We start from the raw sequence: 27,918 nt of genomic DNA, 5'->3' as shown, positions 1-27,918 counted from the left end.
GCATGACACAAAGTATTATAAAGGTTATACTTAAGAGAAAGGGAATTTTAAAAAGATATTTAATAAGAGTGGAGGCAGAAAAATGGAAAACACAAAAACACTAAATGGAAGGCTTCTCAAATAATGGAATCTAGAAAACTTAAATACAAGGGAAAGTTGGTTTTAAAAGAATTCAAAAAGGGCAGTAATGTGAAAGTAGGAAAGAAAAAGATAATTTTGGCCTTTTCTTTTTTGAACACAAGTCAATAACTGATTTTATGATTTGGTCAACATATTTATTACAGTAGAAATAATATGAAAAAGATAAAATGTTACAGATAACTGATTTTGAATATGATGAGCTGATAAATATATAGATGCATTTTAATACTTGATTTTCTTGCTTTTCTGAAGAGAATAACTGCTTATAATATGTGTGTAAATACATTATGATTAAAGACCAAACAAAGGATAATGTTCATCAAATGAAAGAATAATTTCTATGAAAATTCATTGTATTTCTGTTCTCACATATATTTCTAAGACTAAGTTTTCATTTGTTTATGTATCAAGTTCTAACTTTTGTGTGGCTACAGGCAGCAAAAGCAAATGAAAATGGATTTCTGTTATCACAAAACTATTTATATTTCAGACATTTTTTTCTCTGATGTTAGAAAGTCAGTCTTAGTTTGAACTCCCAGAGGCTTAGATCTCTGATCTTGAGCTCTACTTAAACTAATCAGCCAGGATGACATATAGTCTATGTGAGAAAAGATGCATTCATTGCTAAACCTGTTCAGTTGCCTCAATGGAAATCTCATATTCTAGCCTACTCAAAGATGTGGCACATGTGGATGAATGACTAATGTAATAAGTGAGCCTGGCCCAAGAAGAGCCATGTATGCCAAAGATAGGCTAGAACTACCTCTGACAGTCTTACACCTTCTCTTCTCTTATTTTCCAAGGAATCATTTGAACTTTGAAATGTGCCTTTTTACCCTGTGACCCAGTAACCCCGTACTGAGCTATACTATGATTAAATCCTGATTTTGTTTCCCAAGGAAGAAACTATTTTCTATGAATTTATAATCACAGGTCATTAGTGCATTTAAGGAATAGCCCTTGTCTTATCCTGGCTTAATGATCTTCACTTAAAGGAAATGGGAAACAGTAAAGTTTAATTCTGGCTAAAACTGAAATGCTGCTTGCTAATCTGAATAGAAAAGATGGTTTTTTCTTCTTCAGTTAATTCTACGAATGATGCCAGGTAAGTGTAACCTTAAAAAGTTAATTTCTGTGTGTGATATTTCAGAACATTATTTTATCTTAAAAGCATTCGACTATTATCTAGTCAGTATAGTATCTAGCATGATTTCATGATTAGCCATGAAATTTTTAAAGATTAATTTTATTTTTTTCCAAATAGAAGTTGGTGTAATTTTCAATAATCATTTTGAGCCATGTAATTTTAATTATTTGGAAAGTCTTCATGGTAAGACAATTGTGTGCTTACACATGCTACAATAGATTGGTTGGTTAAAACTCAAAACATTTTTTCAGTCCATTAGCATTTTGCTAGTTTGGAAACACATTACCTAGTGCAACTCTGGCCGCAGATGCATCATAGTTGATCCAAAAAGATACCCAGGACAGAATCGTAATCAGTGTAGAAGGCATGTAAGTTTGCAAAATGAAGTAACCAATGTTTCTTTTAAGTCGAAAACTCAGTGACAACCGTGGATATGCCCCTGGGATAAGGGAAAGAGAATCAGTTTATAAACAGTGTTGAGCCATAGCCTTCCTTTACATGACTCCCCATTCCTCTCCCCTTGTTTTTGCATATGTTTAGTGGTGGTATTCTAACCTGTTGTGAATTCCACCTTCTTTGACACCATCTTGTAATCCACAATTGAAAACTGAGGCAGTTCAATATTGTTAACTCCCGATACTGCACTTTCTCCTCCATTCCAGTAGAACTCAATGTCATCAGTAGTGTAACCATCTGAAACAGGAAACACAAAATTATCATTTAGAAATAAATTTCAGGTTGTCTAGAAGTCACATGTGGGGAAAACACTCTTGAAACTAGGACTATTCCCAGAGGTTATGCTAAAGATTCTAATGATTAATGAAGTTCCTTTGGGTGAAGGTTAGATTTCATTGACTCTCTCTCCTTTGCCTTCAAGTCATGAAAAGGGGAGAAAAAGGAAAATGATGAATTAAGATATTATTATTGAATTACCAGCTTTTTTTGTTATAGGAGGAGGGGAGATGGATGCCACTTTCTATTTAGATCCAGTTTTAATATATCTTAAGATATGATTGAAAATTTTAGGAACTATGAATTTCTGGCATACTTTTACATCCTAGTCATACAGGAATCAGGAAATAAAGAAATAACTAAGTAAGGTTATTTTTAAAAGGATTGCTTTGGGGTTTTCATCTCAGGGGGGCTCATTAATCAGCCTTCCTTCTTAGGTTTGTGTTTGTGTACAGTTCTTTCCCTTCTTATACTCCCATTGATAATGTAAGGATGTGGTAAATATCCATTCAATTTAGTGAACACTAAGTACCTATGATGTACAATAGACAAGATAGTAACTCATTAAAACAACAAAGGAACATATTTAAAATGTAATATAAATGTTTAAAGATTGGACGTTTATCAGGAGAATTTTTTAATTAACTTGATGAAATCTTTGATTTGATCTATCCAAAAGGGTTATGGAAATGCACATTTGACCCATTTGCAACTTGCTGTCATTCAGTTGGGAACATACTGGGAGGTTATCTCTTTGTGATGGGACTATAAAAATGGGGGGCTAGTTTCAGAGTTGGCAACTCTTTACTCCTCTTTGCCTTCCTCCTCCAGGGAGAATGAAGGAGTAGTAGGACCTAGAGTACATTGCATGGGGTGAAGAGCCTATATTGACTTCTCTTCAATAATGACTGTCTTGGGGCACTCACTTTTGGGAATTTTGTACATTCTTATCAATGTGGACTAATAGTGTAGTCGTTGGACTCTAAGGTCTTGGAGGACTTAGACCCAACCCTGGATAGGCAGTGAGAGAGATATGAGGCAGTTGTATATGTTTTCAGGATAAGTATATGAAGAATTGAGAGTTTCTCAATCCCAGCCTATTAGGGAAAAATACCGGGAATTTCTGGATAGTACCAGTTTTATGCTACCCTTCTACATCACAGGTTCTAGATTTCTGAAATCCAACATCCTAAGGATAAAAGAATTCCTAGGAAGCATTAGTTTAGGCTTGCCTTTCACTAGCAGTGTTAAATTCAAGAGTTCTAGGATTTAGTCTTCAAGAGAGAAAAGGAACAGCATCAAACTCTTTGAAAATGTCTGTTTCTGTCTGTCTCTCTGTCTGTCTGTCTCTCTCTCTCTCTCTCTCTCACACACACACACACACACACACACACAGGACCTCCCCCCTATTCTACTCCTAACAGACACACACACAGCAAGAGGTTGAAGTTCCAATTTGCAGAAGTGAATGATTACCCTGAGTTATTTAGTTAGTACAGGTCAGATTGGCTTTGAAGCATCTGCAAGTTTGTTCTGCTCCACAAGATAAGGATGTTCAAATCCTCAGTTTAATCCTATGAAGCTGGATGCCCATATGGATCTCTGGGTTGAAATAAGAACTCAATGGGTAGTAGTTGCTTCTGCAATAACGATAAGTTTGTTACCCTTCTATAAGAGTCCAAACCAAAGGATACCCCTGGAGGATTGCGCAGGCTCTGGGGAAAGATGGCAACTCACTGGAAGAGGAAGGGGAATTCTAGCAACAGTTTCCGGGCTACTATAAGTCTTTTAGTTCTTTTTATGTTTTCTGTTAGGTGAATTAAAAGACATGTTATCTGGCTATGAACAGGGTTGGGTATGCTGGTACTCATTTAAATGGATCTCAAAAAAAAATGTTTGTATGTCACATTAAAAACACACACACACAAACACAGAACTTACCTTCTGTCTTAGAATCAATGCTAAGTATTAATATTAATCCCAAGGCAGAAGAGTGGTAAGGGCTAGGCAATTGGGGTTTAGTGACTTGCCTAGGGTCATACAGCTAGGAAGTTTCTGAGGTCAAATTTGAACCCAGGACCTGGGTTCAAATCTCCACACCTGACTCTCTATGCACTGCACCACCTAGTTTTGTATTATTAACATTTTTCATTCATTCTTAAGTTTAAATAATTAATAAAACAAATGATCAAGTCCTGCTTTGTCCCATTTGACAATTTCTGAGGTACAAATACTCATCCTGAAATTTTAACAATTAGCTAGTGTTCTAGTTGGCCCTAGTATTGCCTTGGGCTTTGAGTCATGGAATACTGTTGCTACTAAAGAACTGAAATTGAGGCTCATCCAAAAGTCATGTGGATAGGTGTCTGGTGGATCTAAGAAGGCTGTAACACATTTCAAATAAGGAATTTTGAAGAAGTAGATTAATGTATGTCATAAGTACAATATGTGGATAAAAATGGTGAGCTGATTGTGTAATCAGTGTAAAGGTTAATTAAGTAACAGAGAGTCCATGTGCTCCACCAATATCCTCATGATATTAAGAGAAGTTCTATGGGATGCTGGGTTGACACTTCTGTGATTAACTTACACGACCAAGAGGAACAGAAATGGCTGGATATGGATGGGCTGATCTCTCTGTATCAATGGAGAAAATATCTACATTGATTTAATTATATATCCCTTTGAGTATCTGAAGAATAAAGTCTCAGTAAAATAAAATGGGCTCCCCTTGTCTGATTAACTCTCCAGTATCTTATAGGTGGTGAGCCTTCCAACTGCCCATCAGACTGAAGAGATATCTGCATGTAGTGGGATGGGATGGAGGGATATATATGAACTCGGAGGTCCATGGCAGTTTGGTCTGCTGGTTTTGGGGTATAATTCCAAGTACTAAGGACTGCAGTATAAACTTCATTTCCCAGTCTGCCAATAAACCTTCTGTGAAAACTACTCCGAAGCTGAATGCCTTCTCTGGAAGATTTTGGTCTCTTGGTTTGGAGGAAGCCAAGTCACAGGTGATGAGATGAAGGGAAAATGAATTGTGCTTCCCTTCCCTAGATGTTTCTGTCTGAAATACAGAATGAGAGAATCCTTTTAGGAATGCGGTTACATGATAGATGGGTATCCAACAGAAGACTAGGGACAGACAGTATCCTTTGGTAATGATGCTAAGGAGTATAAAGGAGAGAAAAGGAATTTTATGAAGACGGAGTGTTTCCTTTATTGTATTTCCTACTGCCTTCCACAGAGCCTCACACAAAGGGGCTAAATAAATGCTTGTCGATTGATTTATTTAAAAAATCACTCAACTTTTAGAGTTTCGTACTAAGAAAATATTTAAGTTAAATAAAGCTGAATGGCATCATCAAATAGAGACATGTCCTCCCATCATTCCCCTCCCTCTTGGTTCTCAAAAAGAGGCTGGTTCACAGACAGTGATAGAGACTCATAGGTACTCCCCTGCCCTCCACCTCCCAGCTGGTAATTTGCCTTACTTTGTTCTAGTTTATAGTGTTCCTTGATAGATGGCTCCCAGACTCCTACTGTCTCCAATGTCCGGCCTCCCTGACCTGTGTCTTTGACTTCACTCCCTTCCCGTTTGTTGTCACCATTTCAGCTCTGTTTCTAATCTCTTGGTTTTTGGGTCCATTCTTTAAAGGAGCCCTGATTGCTCATCAGGTCTTTGCCAGGGGTGGTGGTGGTTGAGGCAGCAATCTCGATCCTGAATTACATGCTAAGTAAAGGTAACTTGACTACAGTGGCTGAGTAAGAAGGACCTGAGTTTTCTCCCCTGACAATGGGAAAAAGTGAGAGATACAATAGGGTTCAATGAACGAGGGCCACTTGAATGGTAGCTGCTAAGAGATTAAAAAACAAATTCTAGACTTTCCATGCAGCTATAAGGCAATGAGCTCTAAATTCAGATTGGGGGGAGAGAGAAGAGCACAAAGCTTAGGGGAGAGAGGAATAGGCAGTTACTGATACTGGAGAGGCACTGGTGCTCTATAGCTGGGGTTACCATGAGATTTGAACAATGATCTCATACCTCTTTGTCACTCCTGAATAGCTTGCTATCTTTTCTGTGAAGAGTATTGTGCTGGGCTTTGGGAGGAATACAAAGGGCAAATAAAACATCATCCCTGCCCTCATGGAGTTTACAGTCTAGGAGGGGAGTTTTGTCACATAAACCTTTGACTCAGGTCTGTCATGTGAAAAGTTGAAATTGTATTTATTGCTTTTATATCATTTATTGTAAAATCAAGACATATCATATAACATTTTAGGTTGTATCTGTAACTAGAGTGTTAGAAAGGGTAATTCCAGTTATTAATTAACTTGTATAAGCAGTGATAGATCAGGAGAAGGGTTAGCTTAAGAGTTCCTGTTACTGATGTGGGACTCTAGCTTTCCCACTGTACCCCCAAATTATAGAAGTGCTTCAGGTCAAACTGTAAGCAAGGAAATTCCTTCTTTGCCTCTTTTCATTCTTGTTAATTCTGGCCCTAAAACATCAAAGACTCCTGATAAGACCCTGATCAGAGAATTGTCCCCCTTGGATTCTCCCCTAGGTTTCAAGATGGACATAGATATACATATTCTGGTTCTGCCCCAATTATCATGGGATTGAAATCTAGTACATCTACCTAAGCTATACCCTATGTCTTCAGGACATAAGACACTGCTCTGACCCTGTTCAGGTGACTTACCCCCTCTCCACTTTTGCCTGAATTCATAACCCCCAATCACATAACAGCAGCTGTAAATAAAGTATAAAACCCCCAGAATTCATGCTTCCAGGGAGGCAGACATTTGAGCCTGTCTCCTGACCATTCAATATTACTTTCTAAATTAATAAATTTCTCTTTTTATTTTTAAGCTAAGTTTTGGAGTCTTGCATTCTTACAAAGGGTACCCATCCCAAACCCCAGGGGTTTACCTCAAATCCCCCCTACAACATTACCAGTCTTGGAATAAGCACATATCTTGATTAAATCCTGATTCTGGATAAATATAACAAAAATGATCATAGAGTCAGTAATTGCTTTTCTAGGAATTTATGTCAAAAATAGGGTTCTCAGATTTTAGGACTATGAGAAATGACTGTTTATTTTAAGTCTCTTTCAAGAGTTATTGTCTGAGAGTATTAGCTATAAGATCAGTAAAATGTTTGAATCTTATTCTAGAATATATCAACTATTAGCTAACATATTTTGAATATGTGGGTTTTGTTAATCAATGATTTGCATCAGCTGTCAAAAGCCTGTAAAAACAACCACGAACATCTACAAGATGTCTTTCCTCACAGATTGGGTGTGATGAGACTATGGACTGTATTTACCCATGAAAAAATTCGGTTTTCAGCTCAGAATTATGGCCCAGAGTTTTTCCTTATTTCTTATATATGCTGTTGGTATGAGGGAACATCCACTGTGGAAGTTCCTTCCATAGATAAAGATGAATGACTCTTCTGTAATTTAGGATTATAGCATGATCTATTTAGAGTGAGAAGGGACTGAATAGGAAGGATCCAATCTAATTTTACAGATGAGAAAACTGAGTCTCTGAGAAGTTAAATAATTTACTTCCAGTTACACAGGAAGTGAGAGGTAGAGTTAGAATTCAAAGCCACATCCTCAAACTCCAAATCCAGTAATCTTAGAGATTTGCTTGGGGCTCTGAGACATTAAAGGACAACTATGTGGTGTGGTGGATAGAGGACTTGACTCTAAGATCTAAGATCTGTATTTGGTTAGAGTTTAGAGAACAAGAAGGAAAGTTGTGCTACGTGGAGCTGAAAAAGATGGCAGCAGATGGCAAACATCCTTGAATGCCAAAGCAAAATAATTTAAATATAATTCAGCAGTGTTTTAAGTAGCAGAGTGACATGATCAGAGATGGATAAAGGAAGACTAACCTGGTAGCAGTGTGAGGACTTGTCTGGGAAAGGGATCAATACGAAGGTGTATTAGGAAGGTATGACAGGAGTCCAGGTGAGTGGTAAAGAAGGTCTGTATTAGAGGTGGCAGGATCCATAGGGAGGAGAGGAACACTTCATTGCAGAGGCAGTTAGAAGTCTTTATATGGATAGCAATTATTGGCGATTTTAACAGCCTTTAAGTGCTTTTAGAGCCTGGTCTTGGTCTTTATCTTCAGGCTTGTTGGTGCTTTGCTTAACTAAGAACCATAGTGTCTAATGTTTGAGGTGCTGAGATAATGATGGTTGTTTTGATCAATTTAAGCTAGGGCACTAAATTCTCATGTGAACACTAGGGAAGAATGGAGCCCCAGAAACACACTATTATTCAAAGGTTGTAAGGGAAGAACTCCTCAGAAAGCTAGCATCAATTTACACACACCTAAATAACCTATTTACCAAAGATTTTCCTTTACAAACGAATGACTTCAAACAGTGTCTGAAAGCCCAAACACACAGATATTAAAACTGTTGTTTCCTTAGCAACAGTAAGTACGCAGAAGCTCTCAAAACTTCCTTGGAGACTCCTGGGACTTCTTAGCAGTTCAGAAAGTACGCAGAAAACAGATTTGAAGTCAATGGATTGTGATGGTTTGAACCAGCACAAATATAGAAGTATCTAAGTTATTAGTGCTGCCATTTGCTATCTGAAACACTGTCAGTTTGTAGCTGGAAATAAAGATTGCTCCTTAGCCATGCCTTCTAAGCCCCTGACGGGTCTAAATTTGGGCTGGAAAAGTTTTATATAACCAGTATAATATATAAAATACAAAATTTTATATAGCTAGTACTCTTCTTTCTAGTCAAACTGGTCTGGTGCTCCCTCTGCATCATTATATCTCCCATTTCCACACTTGGTACAGGGGGTCCCTTCTGTTTGGGATACATTTTTCTCCTATAATTCCAGTTTTCTTGGGCACCTTTCAAACAGGTTTTTTTTTTTCTGATGTCCCTAATTAGTGCTTACTTTGTATGTATTCTGTCATTACTTATTTATGTGTTAGTACCTGTATTCTTTAGAGATTTATGAGTTGTGAGAGTTTGGACAAATCATTTGATCTTCCTCGGCTCTAATTTGCTCATCCCCCAAACTGTAATAATCATAGTTCTGATTTCATAGGATTGTAGCAAGGGACAAATTAAATAATACGTGTAAATTGCTCTGCAAATCTTGGAGCATTATAAAGATGTTAATTGTCATCATTATTATATGTCATATATCTCCTCCCAAGTAAAATATAAGCTCTTTGAGGGAAGATGATGTCTTGATTTTGTATCCCCAGTGCCTAATAAGGTACCTTGCACACAGCAGGCACTTATTAAATGTATGTTGAAGTACATATCTAATGTATTTGTGAAAATGAATCATTTCCATGTACCTAAGCATACATTTAATGACTAGTGTTTTCAATAATTCAGTCAAGAAATACTTATTGATTACTCACTGTGTGCTAAGCACTATGGTACGGGGTACAAAGATCAAAATGAAATAGTCTATATTTATGTATAATTTGTGTGCAGCCTATGATTACTTTTTAAAAAAATTTCTGTTCAAATCATTGCATTTTTCTTTATTGGGTAAAACACAGTAATTAGTTTCTTTATGCTCCTCCTAATCCTCACATAGGATAGGAGCATCAGAGGCCATGGATTTATCAATAAAACTCAAAGTTCATATCATTTAGGGACCATTCCAGTTACAGAATTCTTAGATATTTCCCAATTGGTCAATTTTTAATTTAATTTATTTTTAATATACTTAAATATTTGTATATTTGGGTTTTGAATTAGAAACTCTAATCAATCTATTAGACTTTGTAGTTATTCTTTTATTAGCCACCCAAATAACTTCTTCCATTGTAGAATATATAAGAAAACGAGATTAGGGAGAAACTGTGAGATCTGCTTTACTCATTGCATAGAGCCAATTTATGCCAGATGTGCCTACTTGTAGCAAAAATGAGTCCTTCAACCTCTCATTAAGAATCATTGTAGAGGTCAATCTTGACCAGGCAGAACTAGACACACCCATCCACATTGGGGGCATAGAACTGAATATGTTACTAACTGCCATCCACAAGAGGATGGGAAGGAGTTATGAGTTCTGAGGGATCACCTCTTTCTTAGCTATTCATGAATTAGAGATGTCTTGGTTTGTCTAAGAAAATGGCTCCCTAAATGATCTATTTATGGATATTTGAGGGGATGTTGGGTTTTTTGATCACCTGGAGAGATAATTGACCAACCAATTTATTGACTAATGCCAGCCTAATCAATGAAATTTTTTTTTTTATCCAGAAGGCACTCTCTTAGAATTTTTAATTGTCTCACTATAAAGGTAGAAATAGCCTTCTAAGCCAGAGACATGTTAATTTTTTTACAAAGGCACCAAAGGATATCTTGAGGGAGAAGGTTTCTATTTGATATTAACCTCTAAAGATTAGGATGGTACCCTAAATATGATTAATTTAATTTTATTAAATTGATATGACCTTTACAGATTGAAATATATGCTTCTATAAAACCATCATACACTATTTTAGTTTAGACAGAGCACACTATTAGGCAAGGGAAAAGACCTAGGTAGGACATTTCTGTGCTTTTAGCTGACAGCAACTCTCACAGAATTTCAGAATTAGAAGATTTTCATTAATTATCTAGACTAACCTAGATATGGCTGAATAGGAACCCCCTCTATAAGGCCCCCTGAAAGTGGCCATTCCCTTGAAGATTTCTGTAGAATTGGTACCCACTACTTCCTGAGGCAGTCTAACTCACTTTTGAAGAAGTGGAATGGTTCAGAAAGTCTTGTTTGAGTAAGGTTGAAATCTCTCTCTCTGTAACTTCTACTCATTCTTCTAGTTGCCTTCTAGGTCCCAAAAGATCATGTCTAATATCTCTGCCACAGGATAACCCTTCAAATACCTAAAGAGAATTATTATGTTCACCGGAGGCTTCTCTTTAACAGGATAAAAAAATTTCCTGATCCAATGCCCACATGACAAGGTTTCTAATTCCCTTTTCATCTTGGATATACATTTGATGATGTAGAAATGGTATCAGATTTGGAGTCATGGAACTCTATTTTCCAATCCCGATTCTTTGTGACCACTGGAAAATCTATCTTCACGAGACTCATTTTTATTATCTGTAAAATATAAGTAATGATACCAATCCTACTTACCTCAGGGTTGTTGTGAAGAAAATAGCTTGTTTACAAAAGGGCTTTAACATGTAATATCATTAAAAGAATATTGGATATGGATTAAGATGATTTGGGTTTATAGTTAATCATAGAGATAGTAAATGAACAACTTCCATTTCTTGAGCATGGAAGTAAAAGTTCAGATTTGTGCTTTATTTTTTTTTTTAATCACTTTGGCAATTGTATAGAAAGATGGGATTAAGGAAAGAGACTGGAGGCAAAGACAACTTAGAAGTTATTGTAATAGCCCAAGAGAGAGGTGATGAGGACCTGAATTGAAGTGGTAGCCACCTGAGTGGAAAAGTAGAAGCAGTGGGACATATATGATGGGGAGAGAATCCAGAAGACTTGACAACTGACCCCAAAAGTGCAATAAGAGTGAGATATTGAAGAGACCTCTCCGTTTGTGAACATTTATCCAAGCTGAGTTCTATTTGGGACTTCTTTGGGAAACCTTAATTTAAATCACTAAATTTAAATCACTCTTCTCCTTCCTCAACTCTGATTTCCATTCTTTTTCAGGGTAGGGCATGAACTTAGAATTAGAGGGGGTCAATTGGTTGTTAGTGTTTTTGGGGACATCTCATCTTTCAGTGGATTTTCATATTTATCAAGGGCAAAAGCAGCAAAGGTAGAGAAGTTAAGGGACTTGGTTTCCTCTTTATAGAAAAGGGCAATATTTACCTCTCCATTCATTCATTCAGAATACATTTTACCTATAATCTAGTCTGTCCTGAGAAGTCTACATAGATGAATAAAGCATGGTCCTTCTTTTCTAGTTTAAAAGGAATTTTCCTGGAACATGAAAACTTTATAGTTGTGTCCACATACAGTTACATAGAGAATTGATGCAATTAACCAGATAAACCAAGAAGACAATACATTTAAAAGAAAACCTCAGTTTTCTGGCTAATTTAGCGAAACGGATAAATATGTATTTTTGGCTTGAAATATAAATTGAAATTACCTTAATGGAATGACTATTATTTCCCACATCTAGATGTTACCAAAGGGAACATGCCTTAGCGTTTGTGTTATTTTATTTGAATAAAGAGGCACTGCTACAATGGAAAGAGAATAGATTTAGAACTAGAGAGCAAGGGTTTTAATTCAGAATCCTTTACTTGATCCATAGAGTGGGCATGATTGTGAGTCTCAGCTTTCTCATTTGTAGATCACTAGAATTGCACTAGAATGTCTTTAAGTTCTCTTACAGTTCTAAATCTAGGATCCTTTCTATCTGAATGTTCTCTCCTCTCCCTCTCCCTCCCCCTCTCCATCTCCCTCTCCCCCGTCCCCCCCCCCCCCTCTCTCTCTCTCTCTCTCTCTCTCTCTCTCTCTCTCTCTCTCTCTCTCTCTCTCGACGTGAATCTAAACCTGGATGCTGAAGTTATTCTATAGCTATGAAAGAAACAAAAGAGTTGCTGTAATGTATTTTTCTTTTTGTTCAAAGATTCTTTCAACTGGGAGGTTCCAGTGAATAAAAGAATTGATGATTTACCAATAAGGAACTATCCTGAGAGCATATGAAAAAGGCTTTTTAAATGCAGCCTAATAACAATTTTCATTTAAAATGAATTCTTGTAACAAAACTAAGAAGACCTCTAGGGGGAGCGCAAGATCTTCTGAAATGCCTCTATGTTCAATAGTTGCTTGCAATTTTGAAATCTAATTTGTTACAGAATTATTTTTTTACTTTTCTTGATGATTGTAGCTGTGGATCATTGAGCCTCACGAGAGTTTATCCTAAAGGTCATTCATGTTCAACTAATTTAGTACAGTAACAATTATTATACCTCTCCAATCACCAGATGGAAAAAAAAAATCTGTGCTTAGTGTTTAGAGATTTACAAATACAATAGGTCACTGAAAAACTGTAAAGGATAACTTTCTCTAGTACTTTCAAATGCTAAAGATGGAAGCTTTTCACTGACATTATAGCGAGGGTCATTTTATGTTCTTTTGGCTTGGCCTATGACTTCATAACAATTGAATCAGTAATAAAGTCTTTATTGAACTAGCACTTTCCATAATTGCTGATGTGATCGTGATTATCTATCAGGTAGCAATAAGGATCAGTGCATTAAGATGTAAGAGCTTGTTTTGGGAATGTATTTATTTTTTCTATTGCCATCAAAATATTCATTTACCTGCCACCTGATTTTACAAATCAGCCTTTTTATTTTTTTGTTCGGGGAGCCTAACACATTATGACGTTTGTGTCATATAGCTAGATGGCATTCAACATATAATATTTGCCTAGCAAAGATGAATTTTTTATAGCTTATGAAATTCAAACACACTTTCCTCAAGGAAATAGACTTTCTTGTCTCCCTTAAATCCTTTTTGTGGTAGAAAAAAACTGGAAACAAAATGGGTCCACATTGATTGGCAAAGTGCTGAATAAATTGTTGTAGAGGAATATAATATATTATTATGCCATAAGAAATGATGAAAATAAGGAATCCAAAATAACATGGGAAGATAGATGACATGTTGAAGGCGAAGTGAGTAAAACAAAGAGAATAACAAACCTGATTACTAGAGTCATGTAAATAACACTAAACTTAATTGTATAAGACACAATCTCAGTCTTTGAAAACTGATAAAGAGCTCAGGAGAGTTTACTACAGAGAGAAGTTGAAAATACAGATGTAGAATGTGTATACAGTGTCAAACATTTATTCTATTGGTTGGCTTTGCTTACATTTTTTGTTGTTATGAGGAACAGTTCAGTGAGAGTGGACAGAGGTTAAGGGAAATGATGGCTGTAAAGACAAAAAGGCAAGGATAAAACTCTATCCCAAAAAAGATTCTCAGCTGCCCTTAAATCTCCTGTGCCACTTTGATGACTATTTCTTAGCAAGACCTGGCTTGCAAGCCTTAGCTGTTATGAGGCCATAATATTTTGTGGTTCTTGAACTATAATGTTTATCTGGATGAGTTCTGGTTTTCAAAATCCCTGAGAAAGGAAAGTTATAGAAATGATAATTCAATGATGATTGCATCTCCACCACATCCCCAAATATTAGATTGGTGTCAAACAGGTGATGACATTAAGAATACTGAACACACCGATATGTATGTTTAATTTGAATGATTTTCTGCATTATGATGGAGAAAAAATAAGGCAATGCAATTATTACTGGGGCAGCCAGATGGTGCAGTGGATAGAGTACTGGGCTTGGAATCAGGAAGAAATATCTTTCTGGAGTTCAAATAGAGGCTTAGACACTTACTAGCTGGGCAAGTCACTTAACCCTACTTGCCTCAATTCCTCATCTGTCAAATGATCTGGAGAAGGAAATGGCAAACCTCTCCAGTATTTTTTGCCAAGAAAACTCCAAAAATGGGGTCATGAAGAGTTGGACACGACTGAAATGGCTGAATGACAAAGACATAACAGTTGCTGGAATAGATTTTTCATCCCATGTTATTTGGTGGTTACACTGATTAGATAGGTGGCCTTTTGTCAATGTCTGACTTCTCTTGAGGTTTTGGTTCTGAAGTACAAAAACAAGCAGAAGCAAGGATGAATTTGTATTAGAAGCTCTGGTAGAGCATGTAGACTTTGGAAATGTAATTTAGAAAATACGGTATTCTTTCTGCCCATTTCCCTATCTCAGTGTAAGGTAGGATACATGGACGGTTATTTCTATTTTGCAGATGGCTGATAATGAAGCTCAAGGCTACAAGGTTTATTTGCATGTTCACATAAGACCATCTGACCTCAGTGCTACAGTTTCTATCTGTGGAAATGGGCTACTAATCTATGCCGCCTGACTCTTGGGGACACAGGAAGATAAATGGTAATCTTGGAGGCAAGAAGTTATCCAGATAATGGGAATTTTTATTGAGGTACAGTGTTTTGTCATAGAATCAAAAAGTCAACCAAAGGGCTGTATCTAAAACATCTGGACTGATGATATAGGGGCATAATCATGTCGAGTTCTCTTTTGATGAATTATAAAATTATGTAGAAATTTAAGGTAACATAGGGTTGTTCCTTAGCTGTCAATTTTGGGGCTTGATTTGTCAAACTATCTCAACTTCTAAGTAAAAGTATATATACTAGATACACCTCTCTCTCTCTCTCTCTCTCTCTCCCTCTCTCTCTCTCTCTCTCTCTCTCTCTCTCTCTCTCTCTCTCTCTCTCTCTCTCTCTCTCTCTCTTTCTCCTTCTCCTTCTCCCTCTCCCTCTCCCTCTCTCTCTCTCCTGTCCTTTCTCTCTGTCTCTGTTTCTGTCTCTGTCTCTCTCTGTACAGAGAGGAAATAAGAAAGGTTTTATGCCAGTATATCCTATTAGAGATTCAAATGCCATCTGGATAGACATTGAGATACTGTGTTGAGACAGCAATATCCATGTTCTCCAGAGTTTTTGTTAATGTATAGATAGCTCAAATTTCCATATTGATCATTTATTTCGCAAGTATTTATTAATCACTAATTCTGTTTTAGACACTGTGCTGGGTTCTAGGCATATAAAAAACAAAAATAAAATAGTTAATGCTAGGGTTGTGGCTATAAGGGCAGACTAAAGTCCTGTTCTAAGGACTAATAATGGCAATGATAGGAGGACAAAGTGAGGGAGGTAATAAGCATTTACATAGCACCTATTACATGCCAGGTACCATGCAAAGTGTTTTACAAATATTTATCTTATTTGATGCTCACAACCCTGTAAAATAGGTTATTAGCCTATTTCTATTTTACAGTTGGGGAAACTGAGGTAGAGAGGCTCAGGGTTCCATAGCTAGTAAGTGTCCAAGACTGAATTTGAACTCTTGACTCTAACCTCAACCCTCTATCAACTGTGCTACCTAGCTGCTTTACATGTATATCAATATAGTGTATATGTGTGTATATATTTACATATATGGCAGCTAGGTGGTTCTATAATGCATTGAATATCAGGCTTGGAGTAAGGAGGACCTACCTGAGTTCCAATTTGGCCTCAGCTACCTACTTACCCTGGGTAAGTCATTTAACCTCTATCTCAGTTTCCTATAAGATGGGGATAATAATAGTATCTACCTTATATGGATGTTGTGAGAATCAAATTAGATAATAATTGTAAAGTGACTCAACATGATGCGAGTAAGTGCCATATTTTGGTGAGAATTTATTTTTTATATACTGTATTAATTCCCATCTATTGGGGAGAATTACTATGTATTCCTGTGTCTGAGATCTGGGACAGAGATACCATCTAGTCTGCTGATTTTCTCATTTTCTCTGTCCTTTGAAATAAAAAAGAAGTTTCCCTTTTAACAGAATTTGTTTAATAATTAAAGGAAAGAAGGGTTCTTTTCCTGTGCACATGTTTCCCATGAAGTAGGTATGGGGGGGTGGATAGGTTGATAGGTCAACTTTTAATTAGCTATTACCAATTAAAAATGTCTTGGGATAGTCAAAATAGGGGTTGGAAAATGAGCTCCTAAAATCTCTTTATCAGACTGCCTAACCCAACTGTGGTTGTCCTTCGTTATTATAGGTAACCATGGAGACCTAATTCACTTAATTAGTTATGATGCTGGAGTACCCAATAACCTGATATAACCAATAAACTTATGTTCTTATCCCAAAATCAGTCTCTCAAGATAATTTTAATTGCTATGACATACATGTTAATTATATATATGTGCTTAATTACTTATCAATTCATTTATCTATCTGTATATGTATCTGAACGTTTTTGTTTTATCTCTCAAAAATATTAAGTGTTGTCTCTCTATCCTTTGAGGTTCAAAATTTCTTCTTTGGAATTTTTGGAGGGGGAGAGTATTAATTTCTTGGACTTCCTGTTATTTTTTAACTGAAAGTTTAACTTATCAATACTCCCAATCCCCTTTTAAATCAGTCAGTAACTTTAATCAGGAGAGATCTCGTGTTCTTCCATTCTGCTATCTTTTGATTGTACTTTGATACTTTTTGTTCTGTTTTTGTATTCTCACTCCTTTTCCCTTTTTAACACGCGTAGCACTTTATTAAAAATTTCCATCATCTATCCTAAACCACTGATACTCTTTTTTGCTTTTATGACTTGTTTTCAGAGCTCTAATTTTCTACATATAACTTTGTTTTATTCTTTTACTGACTGTCCCAATCCTTTTATGGATTCTAATTTTTTACTGAAGGGGCAAATATATCTCTTAGAATTATAGTCACTTTCTTTTACTCTTTAATATTTGTTCCTTGCATTATAACTTCTTTTTCTAGTTATTGTTTTTTCCCCAGTCTTTCTGTTGCTATTTTTTGAAGTTTTCTTTGTGAAGATTTCCTCCCTCCCTTTCTAAAGTTCTTTTACTATATTTACCATATTTCATGATGTTTTGAAGCAATGGAGAAAGCAGAACTTAGACAGAACCACTCACTCAGCAATCTTGCATGTAAGTCTTCCCCACATTGGAGTATTTTTTAAAAAAATGAATTTAAACTCTCTTCTGATAGTTCTGTTTATATTCTCAGACTTATAAGAAAAAAAGATTTGGTTTAATTAGGGATCATCAAAGGTCGCAAAGTTAATAGGACTATTTTCTTACATTGAAATTGCCTTTTCTGTAGCTACTTCCTTTAATTTCCATTTCAAAGCAATAGTTTTAATTAAGTTACTCTCCAAGAATCTATTCCTACTACAGAGAACATGCATGTCTGAGGTGCCACATTTATTCCTCAACCTTAGTACTTGGCTTCTTGCCTGTTAAGATTTCATTTCTGTAAAATTACCACTTGACAGACAATCTTGCTTTTCTCAAGAATTTGTCATCTGGTTATTGTCTTCCTGTTATTAGGCTACGGGAAAAATACCAAAGGCTCTAGTATAGTGTGTATATATGTGTCTATTGCCAAATCCCTTCACCTTAGCTTCTTTAATGTGAAATAGGATTAAAATGTTTCCTTGTTTTTTTAACATTCCAATATTTTCCTATTCAACACAATCTCTTAAGCATCTATAAGGCTAATACCATAGTGCAGTGTAGGTGTTTGATGTACAGGTCTTCCCCCTAGATAGAGATGTACAGTGGACTGTTGGAAAGGGGGGGAGTGGAGCTTGGGAGAGGATAGGTTTATATATATTTATATATAGAAGTCATCTGAATTAATTGGCCAAATGAGATTGGAAAGAGAATACAAATGAGAGAGAGACTGAGGAACCCAGAGAAAGATTAATATTAAGAGGCTCTAGAAGAGAAATAGCAGTTAGCAAAGAGAGAGACCTCTGGTAGATCAAAGAACCACAACAAAGTGAGGCTGGGAAATCATTTCTTATAGTGTTTACTATAATACTTCCCTGTCTCTCTCATCTCCTGCCCTTTCCTATATTTCTTTCTCATTTCCTTTGCCCTTTCTCCTGTGTTGCTTAGAATGTCTTAGGGGGCAGCTGGGTGGCTCAGTGGATTGAGAGCCAGGCTTAGAGATGGGAGGTCCAAGGTTCAAATCTGGCCTCAGACACTTCCCAGCTGTGTGACCCTGGGCAAGTCACTTAACCCCCATTGCCTGTCCCTTACCACTCTTCTGCCTTGGAACCAATACACATTATTGATTCCAAGATGGAAGGTAGGGGTTAAAAAAAATTTCCTCCCCACCCTTATTTCTTCTGAAATCCACCTTCTCCTTCAATGCTCTAATCAGGCAAGTACCTCTCCTGTGGAGATTTCTCTGCTCCTTTTTGCCTTCCTTAAATTTCTTAGAGTACTTTGGAACTCTTTTCTTTTTTTAAACTTATCACATTCTGCCTCATATTATATTTATTCGCATTGCTCCCTCCTATAAATTGTAAATGTTCAGAAAAGAGGTACCATATATGATCCCTTCTTTAGATGAACCTCATATAGCATTTTGCATATAGTAGCTGGTTAAGTTAAATGGGGGAGGATATATTCAGGAGCAGGAGCTGCTAAGTTGAGGCAGCATGCCATAGTGCAGTCTTGGTGATGTTTCGGCACAGGTGCCACCCCCAGCCTGGGAGAGCTGTTTCATTCCCCCTCTTCCCAGTACTGGAGACCATTTTTTCATGCCCTGCTCCTCTGTCCAGCAGTCCAAAGCAAGTACTTCCTCCCTCAGCTCTCTGCAGTCACAGACAGCTTGGATTTACCCTCTGGGCATTCAGACTCGAAAACCTTAGCCAATGCTGCCATAGTGCATAGAGTGGTGGGTTTCAAGTCAGGAAGTCTGGAGTGGGGAGGTGGTGTTTGGGTTCTGCCCCTCACATATATGAGCAACTCATTTCGGCTCTCACTGCCCCAGGCAACATGGTAAAGCTATCCATTGCAATCCATCTGGATGAGTGGAGAGGATTTCTACATTTTGGGAGGTCTCTTCACTGATAAAAGCACAAGTCTGGTAAAAGAAAACTAATAAGCTCAAAGCATAGAACTGGGGTGGGATAGACATCAGTGCTCTCTTGTCTACCCTACTGAGACTGGGGGAAAATAAACCCTGAATTATGTCCTCCTGCTATGTTGGGGGAAGCAGAGGGATTAAGGGGAAATTTGATTAGCACTCCACTGGAGATGACAGCCATTTTGTTCGCTGCCACAGAGAACATTTATTACCCGATTCATGTCCCTGCTATTTATCTTGCTATTCTTTTAAAATTAAATGCTCCTTGCCTTTGAATTCATGCATCTTTTGTAGGATCTTACATAAAAGTATGCTGGTCGTGCTCGGCAATGGACTTGAAGAGATGACCTCAAACAATCCACGGGAAAGTACTGAGGGGGTGCCAGCCTCAGATGAAGACCTCTGAAGGGTTCAACGCTACCAAGGTCTCCCTTCTACTTTACAGTAATGAATAGATGAGGGGTGTGGCTTGTTCCCCAGCACTGTGATGTTTGCTCCACAGTATTTTTCCACAATCTAGCCAGGCATTTGCTAATGAGATTTTATTGCATATACACCAGCAGAAATGCAGCAGTAAAATGTTGCATGCTCTGAGCCTAGGATTAGAGCTGTTTTATGTTATCAACGCAAGCATTGCCTTCCACACTCAGCATGGCAATATTTGTCATTTACTTGCGTACTCTGGAACAATGGATTTCAATCATCATTTTTTTTTTGACCCTTAACACACAGGGAAAATATCAAATCTGAACCGAAGTAATTATGAAAGCAACAAGAAAATAAGTATTCAGTCTGAAGGCAGAGTTATTTCTTGGGTATCCAATTCTAAAAGTGATTCTTATACTCTCAGGAATATTTCAGAAAAAAAATTTTTTTTTCTTTAAACCTTATCACAGTTGTCTCCTTAGCTGGGGAATCCACCAGTAGAATACCAAGCAGGTTTTCAAGATTATGCTGCCTTTATCCATTTTTGTAGCTTTTCTGCAGAATGCAGAGATGTCTATGATCTTTTGTTAGGCTGTGTAATTACAGGGAGTGTATTCAAATGAAGTGAGATTTCTTTCCTTATGTTGGTAAATATAATAGTCCACAAGAATGAAAAGAAGAAGAAATTAATTTTTACTTAAAAATCTTGTGCAGAAAGAAACAACTGAAAAACTCATATTTCATGCTATGTTTGTTTATGAGAGGTAAGCCATTCTAAACAGTTTGGCTTTTGTTTTAAAACCTCAAACTACATTCTCTTTTATTTTTATCCCAAGGGAAAACAGGTAGAAAATCTGTTGAAAGTAATCAAATGAGAATCTGACCCACTGAAAATTAATCATTAGGCTTTTCTAAAGAAGTCACATTGGGGTTAAATTTGAGATTCATTGATTAGTAGTCTTACACAAAACAATGTTAAAACTAAATGACCAAGAAAATAGAAAGGAATTAAACATGTGGATATGTGTGTGTACATATGAAAATTATATATAATCATATATAAGATTAGATATATACATATATAAGAAAATTATATATTATTAGATATATATTTATACATAAGAAAATTAAATATGTATATATATTTATTTTTCTAAATTAAATATATATATATATATATATTTAATTTTCTTGAAGCTTTAGTTTGGTAGGTTCACTTCTGAGGTAAGAAGGGTGGTGTAGTAAGTCGACTATATGACTTAAAGCCAGTACTTTCTAGATTCAGATCCCACCTCTGATACTTTCTACCTGTAGTTCTATGATCCTGGAAAGGCCATTTAACATCTATGTGTCTCAAGAAGCGCAGGATTTATCTACCAAGTTAAAGATAGGTTGTGGTCTGAGTTGGTAGAAGATACTCTCCAGACTGGGGGTGCCCTCTCCTGAAGAAGTGACAGACCTCTACTGTTTTCCATATATTTCCTTCAATTTCTAGTCTCTCAGCCTTTGAACAGTGTTCCCTCTATCTATAATGTAAGTCTCTCTTCATTTCTGCCTCTTAGAATCCTTATGCTTCAGAGGATTGAATTGGAGAACATTCCATGAGGTGTACACACACACACACAGAAAGCCAGAAGGGGCCATTGTATGGAACATATGGAATTCAGCTCAGTTCCATAGAAGTTACTGTTCAGGAATACTCCATGGAGTATGTTTCCATCCATCCTTCAATTACACTTAACTATATTTAAGGATTATTTAACTTCTACTCCCTATATCAGGGCTTTCTGGATTCCCCAGGCTTTTTTTTTTTGGTATATATATATATATATAGATATAGATATAGATATAGATAGATAGATAGATATAGATATAGATATAGATAGATAGATAGATAGATAGATAGATAGATAGATAATGCATTCCTTTTTTAGCATGTTTAGCATCTCTCCTTTCCTCCCCCATGTAAAATCCCTGAGGGCACGTGTAGAATTTCTTTTTTGTTTTTTGTGGTCTTAGTGTCTGGCATATAGTAGGTGATTAATAAATATGTAGTGAATGAATGAATGCTGATGAATCAGTCCTTCACTAGGCGCACATAGTAAGAATACTCTGGATGCACAGGGTGCTTTTAGGGTTATTTCTATTATCTGAGCCTATTCTTCTAGTACCTAAAGTATTTTGGTAGTAGAGATTAAATAAGGCACTTTGGAAGGGTGGACTAAGTTCAGTTCAATCAGAGAAAATGTTCATCTTTTAGTGGGAATGAGATAATGTAAGTGAAAGCCCTTTAAAAATTGTGGCATTGAATAGTGTTTCAGGAACCTGAAAGAGCTAAGGGAACCCACCTAAGCACTTCACTTGGAATACAGCCATAGGTCAGCAAGCTTTTGGATAAAATGAGAGAATTTGGCTTTTCTATGTAGCCAAAGCTCTCATTACCAAGACCTATGTAACTTTGTGCTCCATAATCTCTCCCTGCTTTTGTAGACTATTTATTTTTTAGTTTTGAAATTGCTAAAAAATTATAATGCTACTGCAGGAATTTTCTGACTTACTTAAAAAAAATCTTTTGAATACTTATCTAGAATTTCATGCTATGGTATATTTGAAATCCCAGTTGGCATGGATACCAGTGGGAAAAGTGCTTTGATATTTTCACCTCTCTCTTTGTCTCTGTCTCTCTGCTTCTGTTTCTTTGTCTTCTCTGTCTTTGTCTCCTGCTTTTCCCTCCTTCCTCTCCTGAACTGTATTCTCTTTCAGAGGAGAGTCTGATTTTTCCTGGGCATTTGATAATGTAAACCAGAGGCTGGTTTAATCATGAGTAGGCATTCTTTGAGGAGCTCATGGTTCTGGCTCCTTTATATGGCTACCATAATCTGCACAGACAAGGCCAGGCCTTTGTCATAATTACACATCTTCAGGAGGAAATACACATGGTGTATTCCTGGAGAAACTTCCATTTGGAGACAGTCCACAGGCTAAACATATCATTCCTTCACTCTTCTCTTGGTTCTGCTCTTGACTTGTTGGATGATTCTTCATTCCCAAGAATTTACTCATTACAGAGGCAACAAGGTGGCTCAATGGATTGACCAGACCTAGAGATGGTCCTGGATTCAAAAATGGCCCCAGACATTTTCTAGCTGTATGAGCCTGGATAAGTCCCTAAACCCCCCTTGCCTATTCCTTACCACTTTTTTGCCTTGGAATAAATACACAGTATTGATTCTAGGATGGAAGGTAAGGATTTTAAAAAATTACTTATTACTCTGGAAGATGCCTTGGCTACTGGGCCATGATTTCTGATTAGTGAGTTCCTCCTGGAAACTCCACTTTGCAGAAAGTGCTCACTCCTTCATTCTTCTCTAACTTCTGCCACTGATTCTGAAGGCTTCTTCTCCTTTAGAATCTAAACTCCTTGAGAATAGGGATTATCTTTTGGCTTATATTTGCTTATATTTATATTATATTCTAGTGATTAGTATGGTTCTTGGCACAGAGTAACTACTTAAGAAATATTTATTGGCTTGATATGGCAGTAGGTAGTCACCAATAGTATGTGAAAATTCCTCAAAATTCCCCTCCTTAAAAAAAAATCTCCTCTCATCTACCTGTCACATTCTAGACTGAAGGCTTGAAGCCTTATTGAAATTTTAGTTTCCTGAAATGTTTTCTGGATTTGGAATCAGGAGGGCTGGAGTCTGAATTCTGACTTTGTTACTTACTCTCTATGGGAAATGATAAGACATTTAGACTTTCTGGGCCTCTGTTTCCTCATTTATAAAAGGGGAGAGACTCTAAATGCTCACCCTAATGCAAATATTAAATATCAATACTATGAAAATAGGTCTTGATCAAGGATTCATGTAAAACCCAGTGGAACAGCACGTTGACTATGGGAGGTAGTGGCAAGGAGGAGAGGAAAGAATCATGTAGCCATGGAAAAATACTCTAATTAATTAAAATCAATTTTTTTCAATAAAAAAATAAAATGGGATAGAGGTGGGAGAAAGGTGGCAGAGCATAGTGGATAGACAGTCACCTTCAATTAGGAAAGACCAAGGTTCAGGTTGCTCCTCTGATGTTACTGGATATGTGACCTTAGGTAAGTCATTCATTGCTCTAGGAAGCTCTCTCAAGTCTAGAAGTTGCAGAAAACATGCTGGCTCATGTTGGTAGAAAGAGGTATTACAAGGAATATCCTATACCAATGGCATGCAATATTTAATTCTATTTCATTTGGGTGGAGACTCTGAGGTTTCTTTCAGCCCTAAAACATTTAAAAGCATTATTCCTATCTACCTCTCATCCAGAAAGATAAAATGTTCAGGTTATCAACTCATAATACTACAGAATAGTATTCCTTTCAGAGGAATGATTTAAAACTAGGCCATCCTTCTTCACTCACCATGCTTCTTACCTCTGAGATATATGTTTTTTTTTTAACTTAGGGCACATCACTTAACTTTTCAGTGGACTGGTTAATTAATCAATCAATTGATCAATCAACAAGTATGTACTGAGCACTACTAAGTGCTGGGGACACAGGTGCAAAGATATGCAATAATCTTTACTCCTAAGGAACCTACATTCTAATGGGAGAGAGATAGTGAGTACATATAAAACTTATCTGGCCTAAATATTAAGTTAACAAATACAGATATAGAAAAAGAATTCAGTATAAGGTAGTCTGAGGAGGGTGCTAACAATTAGGAGTATCAAGAAAGACTTCAAGGAAGAAGATGGTGCTTGTTTTAGTTGCATCTTAAACAAGATGGTCTTTATAAGATTGAGGTAAGAAAAGGATACATTCCAGGCATGAGGAAAAGCCAGTGCAAAAGCCTGGTGATGGGAGATGGACATTCGGATAGAATAGAGAGGCCAGTTTGACTGGCTGGAAGAAGGCAAGAAGAGAGTGAGAGCCAATGATACTGGATAGGTTGGGTCCAAGTTGTAGAGGGCTTTAAAAACAAAACAGGAGAGTTTATTGTTGATTTTAGATGCAATAGGAAGCCATTGGGGTTGACTGCGAAGGGCAGCCATATAGTTAGATCTGTCTAAGGAAAATTAATTTGGCAGCAGGGTGTAGGACAGACTGGAGTCAGGGAGGGCAAAATTAGGAGACTGTTGCTATTAATAACCTGAGTAAGAAGTCATGGGGTCCTGCATGGAGTGGTGGCTGGGTGAGTGGAGAAAAGGCATCAACCTAGGAAACTTTCCAAGACTCTCTGGGCTGCAGATGAGTTGTCTGTATTATGTGGAGGATTTTCTTCATTGGAAGCTTCTTTTACCAATGAAATCACAGGTCTGGATCCTTTTTTAAGGGGTTAGTAACAGTGAGGGAAGGGAGGGTAATGTGGAGAATGGAGCAAGCTGATCCCAGGGCTGGCTACATGAAAGCCAGGATTCTTGGACAACTAGGAGAAAGACTTAAACCAAAAGGAAAGGAAGAGAACATGATGGGATGGATGTGTGTGTGGGAAGTAAAGCTATTCCTCATTTATAAAGGTACCACTTAGGGTGGTGAGAAGTCTGAGGCTGATAAAATTCTATCACAAATCTTCTTGGTTCCCATTATTTTGTAAGCATTACTAAATACCTGTATGCCTTTGGACCAATGGCTATCTGCCTGTGGACATTTAAAAAGAGAGTATGGCATGAGTAACATAAATGATATCAAGTTAATTAATATTTTTCCCATTTTTTCCTCTCAGTGTATAGTTTTATACTTGGAGATTAGCTTTTATGTTAAGGATTCCATATGGTTTGTCACTTAAGATGAGGGAACATAGGGCTTAAAATGCTATTGATGCAGCTATGGCAGTACCATGTCAGTGCTGAGTTTGGATGGCCTTGACAACATAAAGCCAATATCTGAGCAGCTGTGTTTCAGTTAGGCAAATGCTGATGAGTGGGTGGTATTGTGAATGTCTGAGTGGGAAGAGGAATGACGAGATTGTAGCAACAGAAGAGGAAGGTGGTAAGCTTTTGAATTTTCATCTATCACCAGCAGGCGAAATAACTTCAAAATCTTGGACAGCAAGATTCATTCTACCCCCAGCTACAGTGGAAGAAGATTGATCAAAAGGAGCAAGAGAAGATCTTAAGCTAAAGGATAAGTGTAAGAATTCTGGTGGAAGTTTGAAGGATTCTTGGATTGTGAAAAAGGTTAAGGATTGAATTTGAGGAGGAAAAATTTGGGAGGACTTATGAGTTGGAGGACCAAAGGACAAAAAGGACTGGAGAAGAAGGTCTCATGTTGAAAGAGGAAAATGATTTGAGCTCATGAAAGTAAAGGAACTGAGGAGATAGAAGTAAGAGCAGAAAAGGGGGAAAAGTCTCCAGCTAAAGAATAATAACAGCAACATGAAAAGGATTCCAGGAGAGGGAGGGGAATAACTCAAAGAGAAGGAAAAGAAGGACCAGAGAAGGAAAAAGAGAAAATTCTAAAAAAAAGGTGAAGGATAGAGTGACTTTGAGGCTCTAATGAGATAAAAAGATGCTAATTAGAGAAGCAAATTCTCCACAGCAGCTGGCTATAAAAGTGAACAAGAAAAACAAAGACATGAAAAGCAAAGTATCTTATTTCTGGGAAGCATGATTAGGTCAGAGAATTTTGTAATAACCTATACATAGGATGTGAACTCCAATTCAACATTCTCAAATGTCTTTTGGACATTTTGGGCTAGATGTCCCGTAGGCGTTTGTCTCAATTTAAAAAAAACCAAAAACGTTTCTTTCCTTGCAAATCTTCCTCTCTTTCAAATGTTGTTATTACCAGTGAGGGTGCATCCATTTTCCCAGTCACCTTGACAACCACAGTTTCCTCTCTTGCACTTACCTCATGTGCCTAATCTGTTATCATCTTGTCATTTCTATTCTTATAAAACCATACATGTAATACATAAATATATGACATATATACTATATAAATACATACAAAAGACACATAAAGACATGTAATTGATAGAATAAGCAAATAAACATATAATACATGCACATATATATAATATGTACATATAATAAAGATATGTGTAATATGTCTCATATGTGTCATCACACATGCATACATGCCTATGTATAGTCAAGCTCGTCTTACTCTGCACTCTCTCCCTAGATAATATCAATTTCTCACTTTGAATGACATATATATGTATATGTAGGTATATATATGCACATATGCATATATATTTTATCCGGTATCCTAGATATTTCCCCATTTATAGGATTTCATCACTTGATCTCCTTTAACTCAAGTCTCTCTCCTACTGCCATCCATTCTCTGTTCTAATGGCAGAAATTTTCCTAAAGTGTAGGTCTGACCACCTCACCTTCTTAATCAATAAACTTCACTTATTCCTATTACTTCCAGGATTAAATATAACATCCTCTATTTTGTTTTTAATGCTATTTATAATTTATTCCCATCCTGCTTTGAGACTTCTTACACGTTGCTGCTCTCAATGTACTGTATAAAATTGCTATACTGACCCTATTTTTCCATGCAGAAATCTTTCTCCTCATTCTGGGCTTTTCCATTGGCTCTCTCCCACACTTAAAACATTGTCCCTTCTCACCTCCTTCTCGTGGCATGAATTTTTTCCTAGTACTGCTATTCTCCTCAGCCTATATTCTTCCCTTTGAGATTATTGCGTTTTTTCTGATAATTTTCTATTCTGTTTATTTTCTGCTGATCAAAGTACAAGTCAGCATTCCTCCCATAAAAAAGGTAAAGGGATGTGAAGAGAGGCTTTATAGTTCACACATTGTCATAATGATTTGTTTATTAAAAAAAAAAACAGGAAAAAAACCAAAGGAGAGCTTCATTGTGGAAATGGAGAATCAGTGGGAATTCTGACCTTTCTTAGAAGGCTGGAGGATAGAAGAAGAAGAATGTGACACTGAGGAGGAAAGGAAGAAGAACCACTAAACACTGAAGTAAGT

At 36.8% G+C, this 27,918-nt stretch overlaps 1 protein-coding gene across 1 annotated transcript in view; it reads right to left on the bottom strand.

Moving 5' to 3' along the window:
* GABRB1 (gamma-aminobutyric acid type A receptor subunit beta1) overlaps positions 1 to 27,918 on the bottom strand; it is a 474,038-nt gene that overhangs the window by 27,588 nt on the left and 418,532 nt on the right. Inside the window, exons 6-7 of the mRNA XM_001364479.3 lie at positions 1,844 to 1,981; positions 1,575 to 1,727 (exon numbers count right to left, since the gene is read on the bottom strand). Of these exons, the coding sequence (XP_001364516.1) occupies positions 1,575 to 1,727; positions 1,844 to 1,981 (291 nt within the window). The remainder of the gene's footprint in view (positions 1 to 1,574; positions 1,728 to 1,843; positions 1,982 to 27,918) is intronic.

This window comes from Monodelphis domestica, chromosome 6, assembly GCF_027887165.1.
Source record: "Monodelphis domestica isolate mMonDom1 chromosome 6, mMonDom1.pri, whole genome shotgun sequence".
Lineage (NCBI taxonomy): Eukaryota > Metazoa > Chordata > Mammalia > Didelphimorphia > Didelphidae > Monodelphis > Monodelphis domestica.
Note: the sequence above shows the minus strand (reverse complement) of the source record. Positions and strands in the feature narration are given on the sequence as shown.